The 16,802-nt window shown below is 40.5% G+C and overlaps 1 protein-coding gene across 3 annotated transcripts; it reads right to left on the bottom strand.

Moving 5' to 3' along the window:
- Positions 1-5,925: 5,925 nt before the first annotated feature.
- CMBL (carboxymethylenebutenolidase homolog) lies at positions 5,926-16,231 on the bottom strand. 3 transcript variants are annotated; one of them, XM_066186119.1, is made up of 6 exons: positions 15,983-16,231; positions 13,819-14,041; positions 12,919-13,026; positions 11,705-11,847; positions 10,456-10,547; positions 5,926-7,047 (listed from the first exon to the last, which is right to left on the bottom strand). In XM_066186119.1, the coding sequence occupies exons 2-6, from the start codon at positions 14,031-14,033 to the stop codon at positions 6,964-6,966; spliced, it is 642 nt and encodes a 213-aa protein (XP_066042216.1). In that variant the 5' UTR covers positions 14,034-14,041; positions 15,983-16,231; the 3' UTR covers positions 5,926-6,963. The 3 variants fall into 3 exon arrangements, with proteins under 3 accessions (XP_066042216.1, XP_066042196.1, XP_066042206.1); XM_066186099.1 differs by lacking the exon at positions 5,926-7,047 and adding an exon at positions 8,956-9,455 and having other exon boundaries at positions 15,983-16,145; XM_066186109.1 differs by lacking the exons at positions 5,926-7,047; positions 15,983-16,231 and adding exons at positions 8,956-9,455; positions 14,369-14,416.
- Positions 16,232-16,802: the final 571 nt, after the last annotated feature.

Consider the following 16,802-nt stretch of genomic DNA (forward strand, 5'->3'; position numbering starts at 1 on the left):
AACTTCAGATCTTGAGCTAAATACACCTTTGTCACTTTCCCAGGGCCATGGCTGCTGGCCTGTCTCTTGTTACATCTGCAAGGTTACCAAGGGGAAGACATAAGAAATCAAAACTGTTTTGGAAAAATGTAACTGGACCCAAATGACACTAGGGAGTGATATTAAACTAAAGAAAAGCACATTATTTGAACAGATTCATTTAGCCACTTTGAAATTCAGATCCACAGAAGTGACCTGTTACATTCAAGACCTTCAAGACTTCATTTTTCTCAACTGGGGACCTTCTAGAGTCTGAGCTTCAGCTTCCCTTGCCACTGTGATTGATCTCTGGTGGGAGATGACACTAAGTGAATACCTAGGTATATGAATGGCTCAGCACCTGGAGCAACAAAGAACAGCAGGCAGATATACAGACAAACAGGTGAAATCTAAAGAGGCAGAAAAATCTCCTTAACCTGGATGGACACACATGGCAGGGGGAAGGGATTTCAAGTTCCACATCCCTGCAACCACAATTCTTCTCCACACAGAAACAAGGAGGCAGGACAGCTGTGGCAGACTTTAGGAGGACTGTCATCTTTGCTAGCTTGGGCTTGCCTTCTTACTATCCTACCCTCTAGGAGCTGTAGGATCTGTCAGTTGCTGTGGGCTCTGGGGATTTTTCAGGTTGCAGAGCCCAGCCAGGGTACTGCCTTCTGAAGGATGATCTGTGGGCATGGCACAAGCTAGGTTACCCAGCTATGCTTCGTTCCTAGGGGGGGTCAGATAAAGTTTAAGACTTCCAAAGATACTTCATCAGCCTTGGCGATCACATGGAAACAGGCTTCTCTCAAGGGAGGCTGAGAGCTTTCCATCATCAGAGAACTGGAGAGAGACACTGGCATGGAGGTGTTAGCAGGGATTGTTGCAGAGATGAAAGGAGCCCAAAAAACAAAGGGTTTTTGACCTTGAGTAATATCTTGTCCATTAATCCATAGTAACTCCACCAACTGCAACAGAATTGCTTCAACTTGCAGCATATTTTGGCCCAAATTGTACTTATATTCCAAAGGTGATAAATTCAGAATTATGCCAACAAAATTATGTGTAGTATGAAGAGAAGCTAGACCTAGCACAGCAAAAAAAAACCCAACTCATAAAAGCAAAATCAAAAACCAACCAACCAAAACACCACAACCAAGGCAAATTAGTAAGACCGGGAATTAACTGTTGATTTGTTAAAGGATCTTATTTCCTGGACAATTCTAAAGATGTTTTCAAGAACTGGAGGGGCCAGGGGTGGGGGGAGAGCAGGGAGAGGAGCAGGTGGGCAGTGTCCTCAGACTTTTGAAAACCACAGATGTCAGTAATTCCTGGAGGAATGCAGAGTACCTAGAGTAACTAGGTGTCATTGTCTGACCATCTAGTTTCCTGAGATACTGCTGCTCTCCACCATTGTGCACATTTAGTTCAGTACCAGCTCACTTCTACTGTAAAACCTCATTGCACAGCTGAGCTAGCAGAGATCACAGGCTTGTAGTACAGGACAATTGTCTTCCCTTGTGGGCACATCTACATAAGATCATTTAAGGCATTGCTGTCAGCATCAGTCTTCTGCTCAGATGAAATTCAGAATGATTTTCTGCACAGCCCCTGACTCAGATTTGTGACGATGGCCAGCTGTCAGTGACAAATCAGGACAAGAAGTAGACAATTTGCTCCATTAGGAAAGACACAGATCAAAGCCTCTTCCATAACAGTCACATAAACTCCTTAAAAGCCGTATTTTGGTGCTCCTGCTCTATACTCTGCCATTTCTTCAGAGGAGGAAATGTCTGGGGTATTTGTGGTGATCTGGCTGGACCATGAGAGTGGTGCCTGTGTAATGTTGTCCAGTGGCTCTCCGCCACAGCTTGGAAAGATGAACGCTCTCCAGCTAATGAGGTATTTTATTTCAGTGATCTCATGTTTAAAGCATCATTTCCTTAGTCTTCGGCTCTCCCGCGGGGTCAGTAAATTCCACATTCAAAGAAGATTTTAATTCCTTGGTGAGTGACAAGCTGGAATGGTGATTTGAGCCCTAATCCCTCTTTCGAGTGGTGAATGAAGCATCTTGTCATGAGTACATCAGACAGATGCTATCAGAGATATCATGGGAATAGCGAACACCATTAATCTGAGCCAGCTGGACAGCAATAAGTCTTGGAATGGTACCCTCTCCACCCCATCCGCCTGCAGGGATCTGCCAAGCCCTCCTCACCTCCCTCTTAGGGGTATAGCATTGAACCAGTACAGACATCTTCCTTTTCCTTTCTCATCAAGCTCTTTTCTTGACTCCAGACTCATCATTCCCCAATTAACATGGAGGAAAGAAATAATTAACTCTTCCTCTTTGTTCATTCCTGGTTTACCTATTGCTCTGAATTGTTTACCTTGACCTTTTTACCTTGACCTTTTTACCAAAACATCCTGGCATGTTTCTCTTCGGCCCCCTTTGCATGTACTACTTGGCATCAGCCCAGCAGAAAAAGTACATTTGGAGAGGCAATGAAACAGGGGCTCAACAAGGGAAAGGGATGGGTGAGAAAAATTCCAGGTGAATTTTTTCCCTGAAAAGCTTTTGTGTTATTGAGGAGTAACTTCCATCATATCACCAATTTTGTTGACTGCTTCCTGGCATTATCTTGGATTGAGCAATTCTTGGGAATTTAAGTTTGAACTTTGGCATATGATCTACAAATCACCCAGCAACAGCCATGAAGCAACAGAAGGCCACCTGTCTCCTACAGTGCCATTGCTCACAGTGTGATGGAGAAAGGCTTAGTGACAGCAAGAAGTGTTTATCTCCTCAAATCTCTTGGTCACCCAGCAATAGAAATACCCCATGCTTTGCCTCTCCCATGCTGACTCACTGCCTCTCCTTTGAAGCAGATTGCCCTTTCTCTCTCTCCACTTAGTACTGCTGAATTTTTGCTTCTCTTTAATGCAGACATCTCTGCTAAGATTATATAGTGTTCAGTCAGGATTCCTGGTTCATTAAGTCAGGAAAGTGGAGCAGAGGCATGGGATACCTGTGACTTTTAGGAGACACCATCACTGCTTGTGTTTTTCCCCACCTGAACACCCCACATCTGCATTTCCTGCCTAACCTCTCCCTTTTGCTTTTCTATTTTCTTTTCTATCCCCCTTGTATTTGCCTTTTTGATTTTTCCATCTGGCTGCCCTCACAGACACTTATTCAACAGATTCTTAGTAAGGAAAACCAGCAGTGGTAGGATGAACATGGACTAGTGAAAGTGATCTTCAAGGGTCAGTCAGTCTCAGGTCTCCTTTTCTCCTGTTCACAGTGTCACCTTCGCTTCACACTGAAGTTCTGGAACACTCTGCTTTTGCCACAACTCTGATTTTCATCAACCAACATCACTCCCTTCTCTCTTCAGTGACTACCTCCCACACTTTTCACAGCCAACTCTGCACTCCCTCTTCATCCCACCAGGTAACACTTCACTTTTTGTCTGTGCCAGCTTTATCAGACTCCTGCTTCCTTCTTTCCCAGGCCTACTGGAAAGATCCTGAAACTCTTCCTGTTCTGTGGTCTCTGCTGCTCTACATGGAGTCACTTAGATAGCCATAGGTAGCTGCTCACAGATATTTAATCTGCAAAAAGAGACAGATGTGCAAAAAGGAGATGTTATGCAGACAGATAATTAGGTCTGGGCCTCAGTAGTGTTTTGCAGTGGCAAAAAAGACAGAACTTTATGCCCTCTAGCCTTGCTGCCAGTAACTGCAGTACAAGCTCAGTCCCACTTTGCTATGAATATTGATTTCAAGCTGATATAATCTGCTAAGATTGTTTAAGCAAAGCACCCATCTGACGAGGCTATGCAGCTTTAGCCCACCTCAGGCTGTGAGCAGAACGAGTTCATGGTTGCTTGCAACAGCCTTGAGACAGTCAAGCACAGCAGTGTTGCCCTCTGCCTTGGTGTTGCACAGCAAAGGGGCTTCAGCGAAGCGGGGGGTGGAAATGAGCAGCAACAAGTAATGTTGCTGCAGGACATTGGTACTCCCATTTTTTCCAGCTCAGAGGGATTTTAATGATGTGATTACACAGTTCTATCAGCGAAGAAAGTTCCACCATTTTATTTATTTAATTTTTCTTACACTGTTTGTTGTGTGTCACTATAAAGAGAGAACATTCTTCTGGTTATCACATCTGAAAACACAGGTGTGATATACAACCTTTACATATCAGGAACACCCCCGAACAGGAGGCCACCTCCTCTACTTTACCTTGCCCTTAGAGCCAGAAGTTGGTTTCATCTGTAGTAGATAACACCCATGGGCGAGTCTGTCCCTTTAATTTTCACCCAGGGTATATCTGTGTCTCAGAAAGAAAAATTTTGAGTGATTTTGAAGCTAAACCAGCTGGGTGAGGAAAACAGGGGAAAGGCAGGAGAATAATAAGTTCTCAATCTATTCAAGCTATCCAACAGGATCAACTTACCTTGCACTGCTAACCTACCCTGAGCTGCTACCCTACTGCTGTACTGACAGGGAGAGCTTTCACAGCTTGCTGCTCTCCAAAGCACCACCACAGAACACTGCAACTACAGTTCTTGCAAATATATACAACAACATGCAAGCTTATCCCTCCCCCCTGCATCTCTTTCTTCTTGCAAATACCCATGCCTAAAAATTACCTTCTGCTTTTTGCTCAGAGGAGTCAGAGGAAAAATAAAGGTTTTTTCTTTACTGAAGGACATAGGTTTTTTACTTTGGCTTAGCCAGCCATCTAAAGTTTCTTAGAAGCTTTCTTAATTTTATAAACATTCTGGTAAAAAAAAGGAAAGAACTTTAGAGAAATTGTCAACAATCTATAAGCTCAACACCTGGAAGTAAAACTGAGGAACATTTAATTAGTGCAGTTGGAATAACTTGCAATCCCCCTAATAAATAACATCAGGGTAGCTTTGCTGAAGTTCTGGGCAAACTACCAGCCCAGATATGAAATTTCCTCATGAGCTCTTAATACAGCAGTGGCAGGAAGGGAAGGGAAGGGAGGGAAATGTATTGCTACAGGTGTCACCATCTGCTCCACTGATGGTCTGAAAGGAGAACTTTGTTTTGGAGCTTTATTAGCCCATTCCACTCCTCACTTTCTGAAATTTAGCATTCTGTTATTCACTGGGCTTTGATAAACTTCAGTGCCAAACATGAGAAAACAGAAAATAAGCAAAGTGTGCTGGAGGCTTCTGAAGGCATAAAGAGGAAGAAGGTACCAAATCCCCATTGCTCTTCCCATGGGAGCTTCGACTAAAGTACTTTCATTGGTCTATCTTTATTTTTTCTTATCTCAAATAAAATGAAACTAGATTGTTTTGTGTCCCTGTGACAAAACAACCTACCTCAAAAATTGTGTCCTCTGTGCACCTTTCTAGAGCCTAAGCTACCACTCCTGGTCTGTGGCAAAACACATTGAAATCTCATTAGTTAAAGGTATGGAGGCCAGTTTGATCACAGCCTATGTAGGCAACTATAGTCCTAAATAGCAAACTTAGTAAGCCTGTGAATGTGGCCAAAATGAGTTACAACAAGGCATTTAGATGAGCTGGACCTGAATCTATTGCTGTAGTCATCTCTCTCACATCTTCCATCAATTCTCCAAATTCCATCAAGTTCAAATTCTGGTCAGGCTTCTAGCCCTGAAGCCTTACTAATCCAGCATAGCAATCATTCAGCTCCTTCCCTAGGGCCTGCTTTGAAGAAAAAATAAGACAAAAGCCCTTTCAAGACCTAGCAGCAGAGTTCCTTGGAGTCAGAGGTTGCAGCTGAGGAAGAGCTGCTCCCCACATTCATGCAGTTGGCGCTGTGCAGAGGGACACATTTTTAAAGCAAGTGCACAGTCTCTTATAATGCACCATACAGCATAGATGCCCTCCTGCCTGCAGGCCAGAAGGTGGAGAGCATTTTTTCATACTGACTGCATGCACATTTTTTTATGGGAATATTGGCACTGCTACATAGATATGTCCCCGGGCTGGGGCGGAAGGGGGGGTGTGATGGGAGCAGGAGTGCTTTTCTTTGTCTTTGCTGACTATGGACTCTGCATTAAAAGCCCATTCCAGTTTAGGAGTCGAAGAGGCTGAGAAAAGTCAACAAAATAAAACGGTGGCTATCTGGTTTAGATACCACAGGGGGAAAAAAAAAAAGTGAACTTGACAGATAGCAATGCAGAAAAAGGAACAGAGGTGAAGAGGCATTTTGTGGATTAAAAAAACTGGTGCCATAAAGATTTAACTGAAGCCTATAAAAAATCTCCCATTCAGCATTTAAAAAAGGTACGCAAACTGGAGTAGGAGTTAAGCCAGTGTGATATTAAATTGATTAAATATAACAGATGTACCAAAATGCTTGTACCAGTACTGAGTTTTCTGAGTCCTTCATCTTAGATAGTGTATTTTACAGAATCACAAAATCACTGGTAAGTTTGGCAGAGACCACAGTGGGTCATCTGGTCCAACCTCCTTGGTCAATCAGAGTCATCGTAGAGCTCATCACAGAGGATGATATCCAGACAGTCCTGGAATACCTTCAGTGAGGGAGACTCCACAACCTCTGTGGGCAATCTGCTCTAGTCCATGGTCACCTGCACAGTAAAAAAGTTCATCCTCATATTTAGATGGAATTTCCTGTGCATCACTTTCTGCCCATTGCCTCTTGTCCTATTGCTTGGCACCACCAAGAAGAGCCAGGCTCTCTCCTCTTGACCTGTTCCCTTCAGATACTGACAGACATTGATGAGGTTCCCCCTCTGCCATCTCCCCTTGAGGTGGAACAGGCACAGTTGTCCCAGCTTCTCCTTGTAAGAGAGATGTTCCAGTCCCCTCATCATCTTTGTTGCCCTCTGCCGGACCTGTTCCAGGGGCTCCATGTCTCTCTTGTACAGAGGAGTCCAGAACTGGACACAGCACTTCAGATGTGACCTCACCAGGACTGAGTAGAGAAGCAGGATAACCTCCCTTGAGCTGCTGGCAATGACCTTTTCGAATGCACCCATTTTGTTTTTTCCTATAAAAACAAATATATAATAAAATGTAACATCTGTCCTACAGCAAGAGACTCTGAATTCTCTACAGAATATTGATTTTGGCAAAATAATCTTCAGTTTTACAGTCTTTCCCTGTCTCAGGGAAAATTTGGCAACACTTAGCCCTATTCCCTAAGACATCTCCTCATTCACATGAAAAACCAAGCTGGACAGGTTTGCCAACCAAGACATTATCTTCAGAGAAACCAAAGTTCTTTTAATTTAAAATCCACATGAGAAAATAGTTGTAGAGAGTTCATTTTCATCATTCTCTCTGTTCTTATAGCGACCCTGATAAACTGGGCATGAATCCAGAGCTGGGAATCGAATTTACACTTTACAGATTACCTGAACCACAAACCTACATTACTTCCTTCCAGGAAGGTTTGTGCATTGTTATGTTCCCATTCCCTAGAGCTGGGCAGGCACACACATCAGATGTGCCTGTGCCAGTGCATGGAGGTGTCTGCAGTTCTCTCCTGTTCCTCTTCTACCTGCTGAGAACAGAACCATGCCAGGACTGGAAGGAAGCACAGAAGTCACTGTCTGGCCCTTCCCTCTGCCTGTAAGTCATTGGGGATCTGCACAGATTGAGCACAAGGGCAGGATCAGGGTAGGCATCATGGAACTTCTCACCTCCAGTGTGGAGAGACTATTTCTTGCATCATGACTCATGGCAACAATGCCCTGCAGACCTGAAGAGGCTTTCCCTGCACTGGCTGGACCCAGTAAGAACTCAAGGCTCATCTCTCCTGAAATAATTGAGCAGGAAGATGGAAACACAATGTGCAGTGTCCAAACCACAGAACAGCAATAATCAGTGACCAAGGGCATGAACCGAGGAACAAAGGAAGATTTTGCATTTTAACTTCAGAGGTGCGCATGAAATCTTTTTGAAAGATAGATTTTCTTTAATATCAATCAGTGTGCTGCAGAGAGAACTATTTTCTCATGGGACATAGAGAGTCCATTGCAGGAGGGAAGGAGTGATGTGAAAAAGGGGGTTGAAATGCAGTGATGAAGTGCTGCTGAGGATTTGGGACCTGAGGTGGGACCCACATGGTGGGAGAGTTCAAAGAGACACCGTGAAGTTCAGACACATGCTACAGATTTCTTAAGCCCCTAGGTAGGACAGAGCCTGAGGGAATGGGACTTCCTGAGGGAGCTGTCAGGCATGGCTGGCAGCAGCAAATGCAAAAAGAAAAAATGTTGTGGGGCAATGGAAACCATGGAGAGGCTGCAACTTGAAAGGGAATATTCTGTGAAAGCTCCCTGGGCTCACACATACTTCCCTGAGAGGAATATGGGCAACATTCAGTACAATATTTTAGGCACTTCTATTCCCTCAGCATCACAAATACAGGCAAGGCCTCACCACATGGTTTTTGGGAATTACACTGGGAGGGTCCAAAGGAGCTGAAACAGGGTAATGCTCCCCCAGTCACTAGGAATGGGCTGTGGCTTACCAATAACAATACCAAATTAAATCCCAGCAGAGAGAAACCTGATGATAAAGGAAAGATTTGTGGAGATGAGGAAGTAACATTGGAGGTTAGTTTAGATTAAACTGATGCCTGAAACCATGAGATGAAGCATTTGCATCAAGATAATCATGAAATGATGTGATTTCCTCTAATCACTTCAGTCATAGTTCCTAACTTTTTACAGCCCCCTTTCTGTTCATATACATTTCTTTCCATTGTCTTTCCCCTTCTCTTTTCTAGCTCTCTTTTAATGAATTCTGAATAGGATATTCTGTTTCCAAGAAAATCTCCCAGCCTTCCAACCCAGAACTATATTTACCTAAAAGCTGAAAGTCTTGGAGGTGAAAATCTCACAGCTAAACAACACTAAATACAGCTTTAAGGAGAGAATTTCTCAAGCGTGGGCAGAGTTTCAATGATATTTAATCAAGTTGACATTGATATAAAAAATGAAACTTTCAGGTGCCAGAAGATATGCCACATGAAATTCTAATAATTTTAAGATATACAAGACCAGTGTTAAAAAACCTTTACATTTATAACTTTCAGCATTTGAAAAGCCATTTCTAAGCCCCTACTTAGAAGGTAAGTGCAAATAACTAGCAGTGTTATTGCAGAAGTTTTACAAAATATTTTTATGGTTGTAAGAACATTTTAAGCAATATAACCTGTATTATTTTCTGATTTCCTACAACAATTGATTTGGTTTATTGGCATTAATTAACCTAAAGATATTTATTCAGCCAGTTGATCATATCCTTTCTTCCTTCCTCAATATAAGGTTTATCTTTAGGATTGATATCTTCTCTTTTGCGATGCACGAACCCATGTGTCTGTCCAGGGTAAATTTTAACTTCATAATCAACTTTACAGTTTTGTTTAAGCTTCTGCTCCAGTAAGGTGACCTGTAACACAGAACATTCTATGTTGACTGAGTACAAAGCTAACATGTTCTATATTTACAGCCCCAAAACTGTCCTAATTTTTTACTTTTCTGAAAACAGGCAGAATTTATCCTTGCCAGTATTTTCTCTTCTACTAATTTATACCTAAATGCATTTCTGTTACTGCACTTGCTTTATTTAACTAGGCTCTTTTTTTCCCCTGTAAAATACTAGCATGTGACTGTATAAAATGTAAAAAAAAATGACATGGATTACTATTAATACCTGTAAAGGAAAAAAAAAACTACTGCTCAGCATCATGAGAAGGTTGTCATGTAGTGACCACTGTATGAGTTGCTGCTGATAGAGCTCACATAAAATAAAATGGGGCAGGAGTTTGAATTAATTTGAAGTTGAGGGAGGAGGGGCAGAGACAAAATCAGCAGTTCAGAGTAACTGGAATTTTTGCTAGGAACATTAAAGCAAACATCACTAAATAAAAACGTGTTTCCCTCTGATCTCCTTGGCAAATAATTGTCTTTCTCCAATCATTCTCCACTCAGGCTCCAGAGACATTGACACAGGCTGTCGACAGAGTGACGGAAAGGAGAAACTCTGCAGAACAGTGGAAAACGGAATAGGATAGCCACAGGATCCTTTTACTTCCCCTGCAACAAGTGGTTCCATTGAAACAGGCAGATTTTATGGACCATTAGTATCACTAAAAAGGGTCTCCTATCTCAAACTTGTCAGAAGGCTTTCTTTGGATTCTTGCTCTTTTCCTAGGAACTGATGAAAATCATCCAAATTTTCAAACAGGAACCGAAAATATTTTTAGTGTCATGGTAAAACTTTTTGATTTGGGGATAAACAAGATAAATTTGTGAAGAAGTACTGTAAGAGTTAGTGAAAGAGAAAGAAAAGTGCAAATTAGTTTTCTACTTTGTGTTCATTAAAAACCAAATTACAAAACACGCATGAAAAGCATTAAAAAGGTAAATATCTGTGATGGGAAATTCACCTGCTCCAATGGAATAATGTCATCCTTCTCACCAAAAATGAAGAAGGTAGGATGCAGCAAACTGTGTTTGTCCTCAAAACGGCTGATCACTCCTAAGGAAGAAGAAAACATACATACAGTAAGTTATGCTACCTAAAGTAGCTAAAACACTACAAAATCTATACAGTGAAACTTCAAGACATCTTCATCAGTTACAGCTGATCAGTTTGTAATGGCATTTAACACACTTTGTTTAAAAGTCCCTTTTGTTGTGAAATGTTTGCAATGTCATTAAACGTAACATCAGTTGTGTGAAAAAGAAACTAGAGACCAGTTCTGGGGAAAAAATCAGGGAAGAATTGTTATATTTGCCCCATTTTTGTGGGTTGCTTTGAGCAACTGCTTCTGACCACCGTCAGAAACAGAATTTTGTAAGATGATGGACACTTTGGAACTGCTCACCTCTGGCTTGGGAAGACCATTTTTAAGACAATTGTAAATATTAATCATTCCACATACATGGTTACAATTTCAGTGTACATATATTTATACTGATATGATTCCATGACAAATTGACATTGTAATTTTGACTATTCAAATATATTTGAATAAAAGTTACAGTAGAACTAACCAGTTGCCACCCTGGCTACTCTTTTCATTCCTGAGATCATTACAACACAAAAGTAAAATATTAACAAGTAATACTGTTGAATTGACCCAAATGATCAGCATACCAGTGCAGCAAAACAATCCAAATAATCTTGCGGGAAAAATACCTTCAATTTGCTTTCACCTCTAATTGAAATAAGTTGGTCTGGGTTCTGTAGAAGAGCAGAGGTTAATAAGAAAAATATCAAAGGTAGCATAAATGCATTGAGTAATGTGTAAGAGTACGGAGTTAAAACAGAGTGTTAAAAATGGCTCCTATTAGTAATCAGGGACCACGGGCTAAAAGATGTAAAAGATGTGCCTAGAAGCCCTTTTGTCATTGCCAGCCAAGAGGAACCTCAGCCACAGTGAGGCCATGGCATTTGGCACTATGTTCACAGATGTGATCCTGGTCATGCCACTCTTTAAATACATAGATCTTACTGGGTATGCTTAAGTGTAAAAATGTGAATATGCAAAATCAAATCACATATAGATTATTTATAATAAAATCACCTTGTTCCACTAGACGTCACACTGAATTTTATTGCAGCAATAGTGCTACAGAATTGCTTCCTGCACTGGTATTCTGCTTAGAATGCAGCAGGTATTTCAAGCTTACCGTAGAGGGACACTCCGGTCTTTAAATGAGGATTTTTCAGCATCAGATGTTGCACTGCTGCTCCACCCCAGCAAAACCCAATGACACCAATTTTCTTCGCACCACATTGGTCCTTTAGATACTTGAGGACGACATCAACTTCTCTGAGACAGGCAAATGAAAGTGAATTAAGGCTCTAGCCCTGCTTCTCTGGCCTCCTTGGCTGCTGCTCAGAGACTGGGTGGGCATCAGTCTGCTTCTGGGATGGAGTGACTGTCTTTGCATCACTCCTGGTTTTTCTCTTTCCCTTATGTATCAAATTGTCTTTATCTCCCATGAGTTTTCTTGCTTTGTTTCCCTTATTCCCTCCCCTGCTCCTCTCATGGGAGTGAGTGAGTGATAGTCCAGGTTGTTTGCTGCTGGCTGGGGTCAACCCACAACATTACTTTACTATTATTCATTTTTAAAATACAAGACAAACTCCAGGGGAGAAGACAAAGGAGAAAATCAATCTTCCTAGATCCTTGTTACTAGGACATGAGGTAATTTTACAAACAGCAGTCTAATTAATTTCACAAATAGCAGTAGTTATCATATAGGGTAACACAAATAAAAGTTTGAGACACACAGCCAGTCAAGAACATCCTGTTGTCACAAATGTGACTTATATGCAAAACATCTCTCACAAGGATGACAAATATTTTATAAAGTTTTGGAAGCAAATTTCAAAGTGTTTTTTCTAAATCAGTAGTTACTTTATGCAATCAAGCTCTGTGTCAGATAAAAATGGGAAAAATACAGAAAAGTGGGAAAGCAGTATGCTTTGAACTAGCTGTGATCTGATGGGGAGCAGAAGAAATATTCCCTTGTTACGCAGTGTTTGCATTTGCTCCCTATTAAAATCCATAGATTTTGTGCCTTCCTGAGGTATCAAAGTAGCCAGAGAGAGCTGCATTTTCTAGCCTTTGCTGGTTCTTTTCTTTTGAGTTATTCACTTTGCTTCTACTCTCTGTACAGACAAACACTGGGCACTTTTATTCTTCAAATGTCTACTTTTTTCCTTAAAGCACCATTCACATAACCTGCACTAAATTTCTATTTGTAGACCCACTAATATATTTTCTTTCTATATTTGACCCACTAATAATTTAGGATCTAATTTTGCATTTTTACTGAGGCAAAAACTCCTACAAAATACGGATGTCCCCTCGGTGAAAAAGGAACAATGGCTATACTTGTCTGTTTTGCCAGCGTCTCGTGTTTTCACCCAGTCATTGAAAGTTGCCCAGTCATTAGAAGGTTTCCAGGCCTCTTGTCCCACAAAAAAATCTGGGCAGATGGCTCTGAAAGAAAAATGAAAATATTTTATGTCCATGAAATAACACTGGAAAAGGATTAAAGGGAAGACCATATGTACTACACAACAAATTCATTTTGCTAAATACATAGTAATTAACCCACACCAAAGCATTATACCAGCAATCCTCGATAATTTTCTACATCTAATAAGAAGACCTCGTATAATTTCTAGTTACATTTCGCCCTGTTAAAATTAATTTCTTAATTTGATAAATAGTTAACTGTAACTGAAAATCCTTGGTGGTTGCCTACCAAACTTAAAAAAAGAAATCCAAAACCAAACCAAAGAAACTACAATTTACACGGTACATATATTTAGCCTAGAAGGAACACTAACCCAGTAATGCAAGAAAGAGGATACTCAATATGCTTTTCACATATTTGAGAATTTGTTTCGCTATTTGGCACAAGCCAGTACACGTTCCCTTCACAGAAAGACCTTCAGCTTCTTTGGAATTTTCACCATAACAGTCAAGTTGCACAGAGGAAGGGAGGAAACAGGCTGCTTCAGGCTCATGGAGGATGAAAAATGCAGAATAAGAAAATTTTCTGTTTCCTCTCTCTTCTTCTGTGCTTACTTACTAACTCATTATAGTAAGACTACTCAATTAAATTAGACTTCTTTCACTGTTTTACCAGAAAGCTCCTTGGAGAATGGGGTAAAGAAAGACTGTGAAATTTTTTGTGTTTGTATGGTTTATATGAGAAAAAGAAAACGATTCAACAAACTTTCTTATTAAAAAGACACTTTGAAAAGACAAAAGACACTTTCTTACATGTATCCATTGGTTGTTAGCATATCAGCTATGTATCTGGTGTTTGGGAGCTGCCATCCAAATATATCATGAATCACAATCACAGCTCTGTCGGTGCTGGCAGAAGGTTTGCAGACATACGCCTTGATGTGCCCAACCTGCACCTCCTGCCCACGGCCTCCATAGTCAAATTTGTCTCCAATATCACATGGGCAGGGCCTCGATTCATTGGCCATGTCTGATACTGAAGAACAAAAAAGATTCAGTAGCAAATATCAAAGCATGCCACACTGAAAAACGGCAGAAAACAGCAGTATCATTGGATATTGAATTTTTCAGTCACTACAGTAACAGGATGAACATGCTCATTACTCTTTGGTCTAAAATGAAGCATTAGTTAGTAAGCCCATTGGGTTATTCAACATAAATAAAATTCTTATTAGAATTTCTTATGTTATGAAGTCTTCAGCAAGGACCTGGTACATGCTAGGATTTCCATGGCCTTCAGTGAGTAGTCCAATAAAAATAAAGTTATGACCAAGAAGCAAGGCAACCATCACAAACTATTTACATAGCGATGAAGCCAGTCCTTCCACTCTTCATCATGTATATTTCCTGTCAGGAATGCATAGATTTCTTTAGTAGACAGCAAAGGCTTAATACAAGAGACAGCATTTTGAAAGAAAAAAAAAAAAACAAAAACAAGAGCTACTGTGTAGAAAGATACAATTACACATAGGTTAAGCATTATATTTTCATCCAGGGACTTAAAATATTACATAACTGAAATTTTCAGTGTCAATAAACTTTTTCTAAACAGCTTTAGCCTCAGATGTTGCAGACTTTTGAAGAAGGACACTTAAGAAAGATGCCAAGAAAAATGCACCAGCACAAGTCAGAGTATAAAACTGTATTTCTTTAATATTAAATAAAGAATGCATTAAAACTCCAAGACAGGACAAAAAGAAAACTGAACATAAAAAACCATAAAGTTGAGCCAAATCTTTTGTCAAGAAGTAAGAATAGGGTGTGGTTAATTTTTTTCAAACTATTGCTTAAATGAAAATAAACAAGTAATTCACAAAGGTCAAAAAGTACCAGCAGAATCTAACATTCCTGTATGTAGCTCCTTACACTCAAGTTAATGATCTTCTGCCATCAAGCTTAGGTTAGCCAACTCAGTGAACAGACCTGAATAACTCCTTTTAATCTTCACAGAGCATCCACAAACGATTCAAGAACATGGAAAGAATTTAGATAAAGCTTTGCCCAAGCTCTCTACAGATAAATCATGTGTATTACCATAGAAACTTTGTTAGTAAAGAAACAAGGCTCTTCAAACTTGACTGTGCCAAAAAATACAGAGAGAAATAGGAAAAAGCAGATTACTGAACTGTTCCTGGACAAGTGGGACTTAAAGATTTGCAGCAGTAAAAGGATAACTTTAGGAAAGCCAACAAACAACTTTGCAGCCAGAAAAACTGGACAGAATTCTAGAGGCCAATGTATTCTGGATTCACAGATTTTAAAATTCAGAATGTCCCAAGCAGTATCACCAGGGCAAGATTGCAGATACCAGATTTCATTTTTGCAGATCGGTTCAGATCAGTTCTGGCACTTCAGTGTTTCTGCATCTGCTGTAATACATACAAACAGCATTTTTATCCATTTCTAAGATGCTGTAGAAACATTACTTAAGAATTAATTTCCCCCTCTTACATTTATCAAAGCTATTATTTTAGGGGGATCTGAAAACCCACAGCCTCGGTGTACCACCATTTCCACCTGCAAGCACTTGCGAATTTATTGGAAGACCAAACAAGAATTTTTCAGACACTTGAACCTACAGCCAGTAAAAAATATAAAGATACTACTATGTGGCACCATCACTTTCAACGCACTCTCCTGAGTCTTCCTCCTCAGAGGTCTTCCCCACCTCTGCAGGGAAAATAAAAGGTTTCTGAACCATCATCTCAAGAAGAAAAAGGGAAGGAAGGAACCCTCAATTGCATTTAAATGAGCTTTTGCACTGTGCCTGCAAATAAAATGAAAGTCTCCCGAACATGCTGAGTCACGCCTCGCAAGCACTTGTTCTACGTCTCTGGGGGGAAAAAAAAAAAAAAAAGAAAAAAAAAAAAAAACAACACCATGAGTTCTAAAAACACCCAAACGAACCTATACATACCTGTAGCAGTGCACGTGTGCGAGACAGCAGAAGCAGGATGCAGGGGCTCAGCGTGGATGGTTACGGCGCGAACTCACAAAACGAAAGGGGTGAGCGCAAGGATCAGATTCCTTTAGAAGAGAGTTACATAAGCCCCTGCCTTTATCTTTGTGCCTGCGGAGTGACGAAGGCCACTTTTTTTAAAGCTGTTCATTTCACTGCCACAGTAGGCGGGGTGTGCTGCCATGAGGAGCTGCTGTAGTTGAGTACAAGCCGCCTTCTGAGCTTACACGGAATGGTATTCACCCCTGGAGGGCTTTTTCTTTCAGTTTTGAAAACATGTTGATTTAGCTGAACAATCCATCTAGGAAAAAAAATCCTCTTTTTTTTTTTTGTCCTTGTTTTTGAAGGTTGGGGTTACACCACTTTTAAACACTAAACACTACATTGGCATAGCTAGTTCCTTAGGTTATTCATCCGTGGGTAAAAGGCATATTTAAAGTAGTGAAGTAGAGGTGTCATTTCAAAGTTCTATACTAGACAAAGCTTATACACTACAGGAAAAATATTTTCCCTTCAGAATGAAAATAAGTAGCATGTAAGAAAGTAATAGCTTTCTAGATTGCTGTACCTCCATGCTATACAATAAGTGTTTAAAATACAGGCATTTTTGTCCTATCACAGCATAATTTTTTTTTTCTTTTTCGTTTTTAGTCTCTGTCTGACCTTCCCATTCTCCTGATTTTATTTTTATGGGATTATTAGGATTTTCTCAAAAAGACCTTTAGGTAAATATATTAGCAATCATCCAAAATTCCCTGTTTCTTCAGAGGTGCATCTA

This window comes from Chamaea fasciata, unplaced genomic scaffold, assembly GCF_029207755.1.
Source record: "Chamaea fasciata isolate MVZ Bird 193981 ecotype frontalis unplaced genomic scaffold, bChaFas1.0.hap1 SCAF_1, whole genome shotgun sequence".
NCBI lineage: Eukaryota > Metazoa > Chordata > Aves > Passeriformes > Sylviidae > Chamaea > Chamaea fasciata.

Bases quoted from the DNA above. Each gene is read 5' to 3' on its own strand.
- CMBL (XM_066186099.1), bottom strand. From the start codon at position 14,033: ATGGCCAATGAATCGAGGCCCTGCCCATGTGATATTGGAGACAAATTT. The intron at 13,027-13,818 runs GTAAGAAAGTGT...TTTTTCTTTCAG, and splicing joins CTAACAACCAATGGATACAT to AGCCATCTGCCCAGATTTTT. The intron at 10,548-11,704 runs GTAAGCTTGAAA...CTTCTTCCTTAG, and splicing joins GACCGGAGTGTCCCTCTACG to GAGTGATCAGCCGTTTTGAG.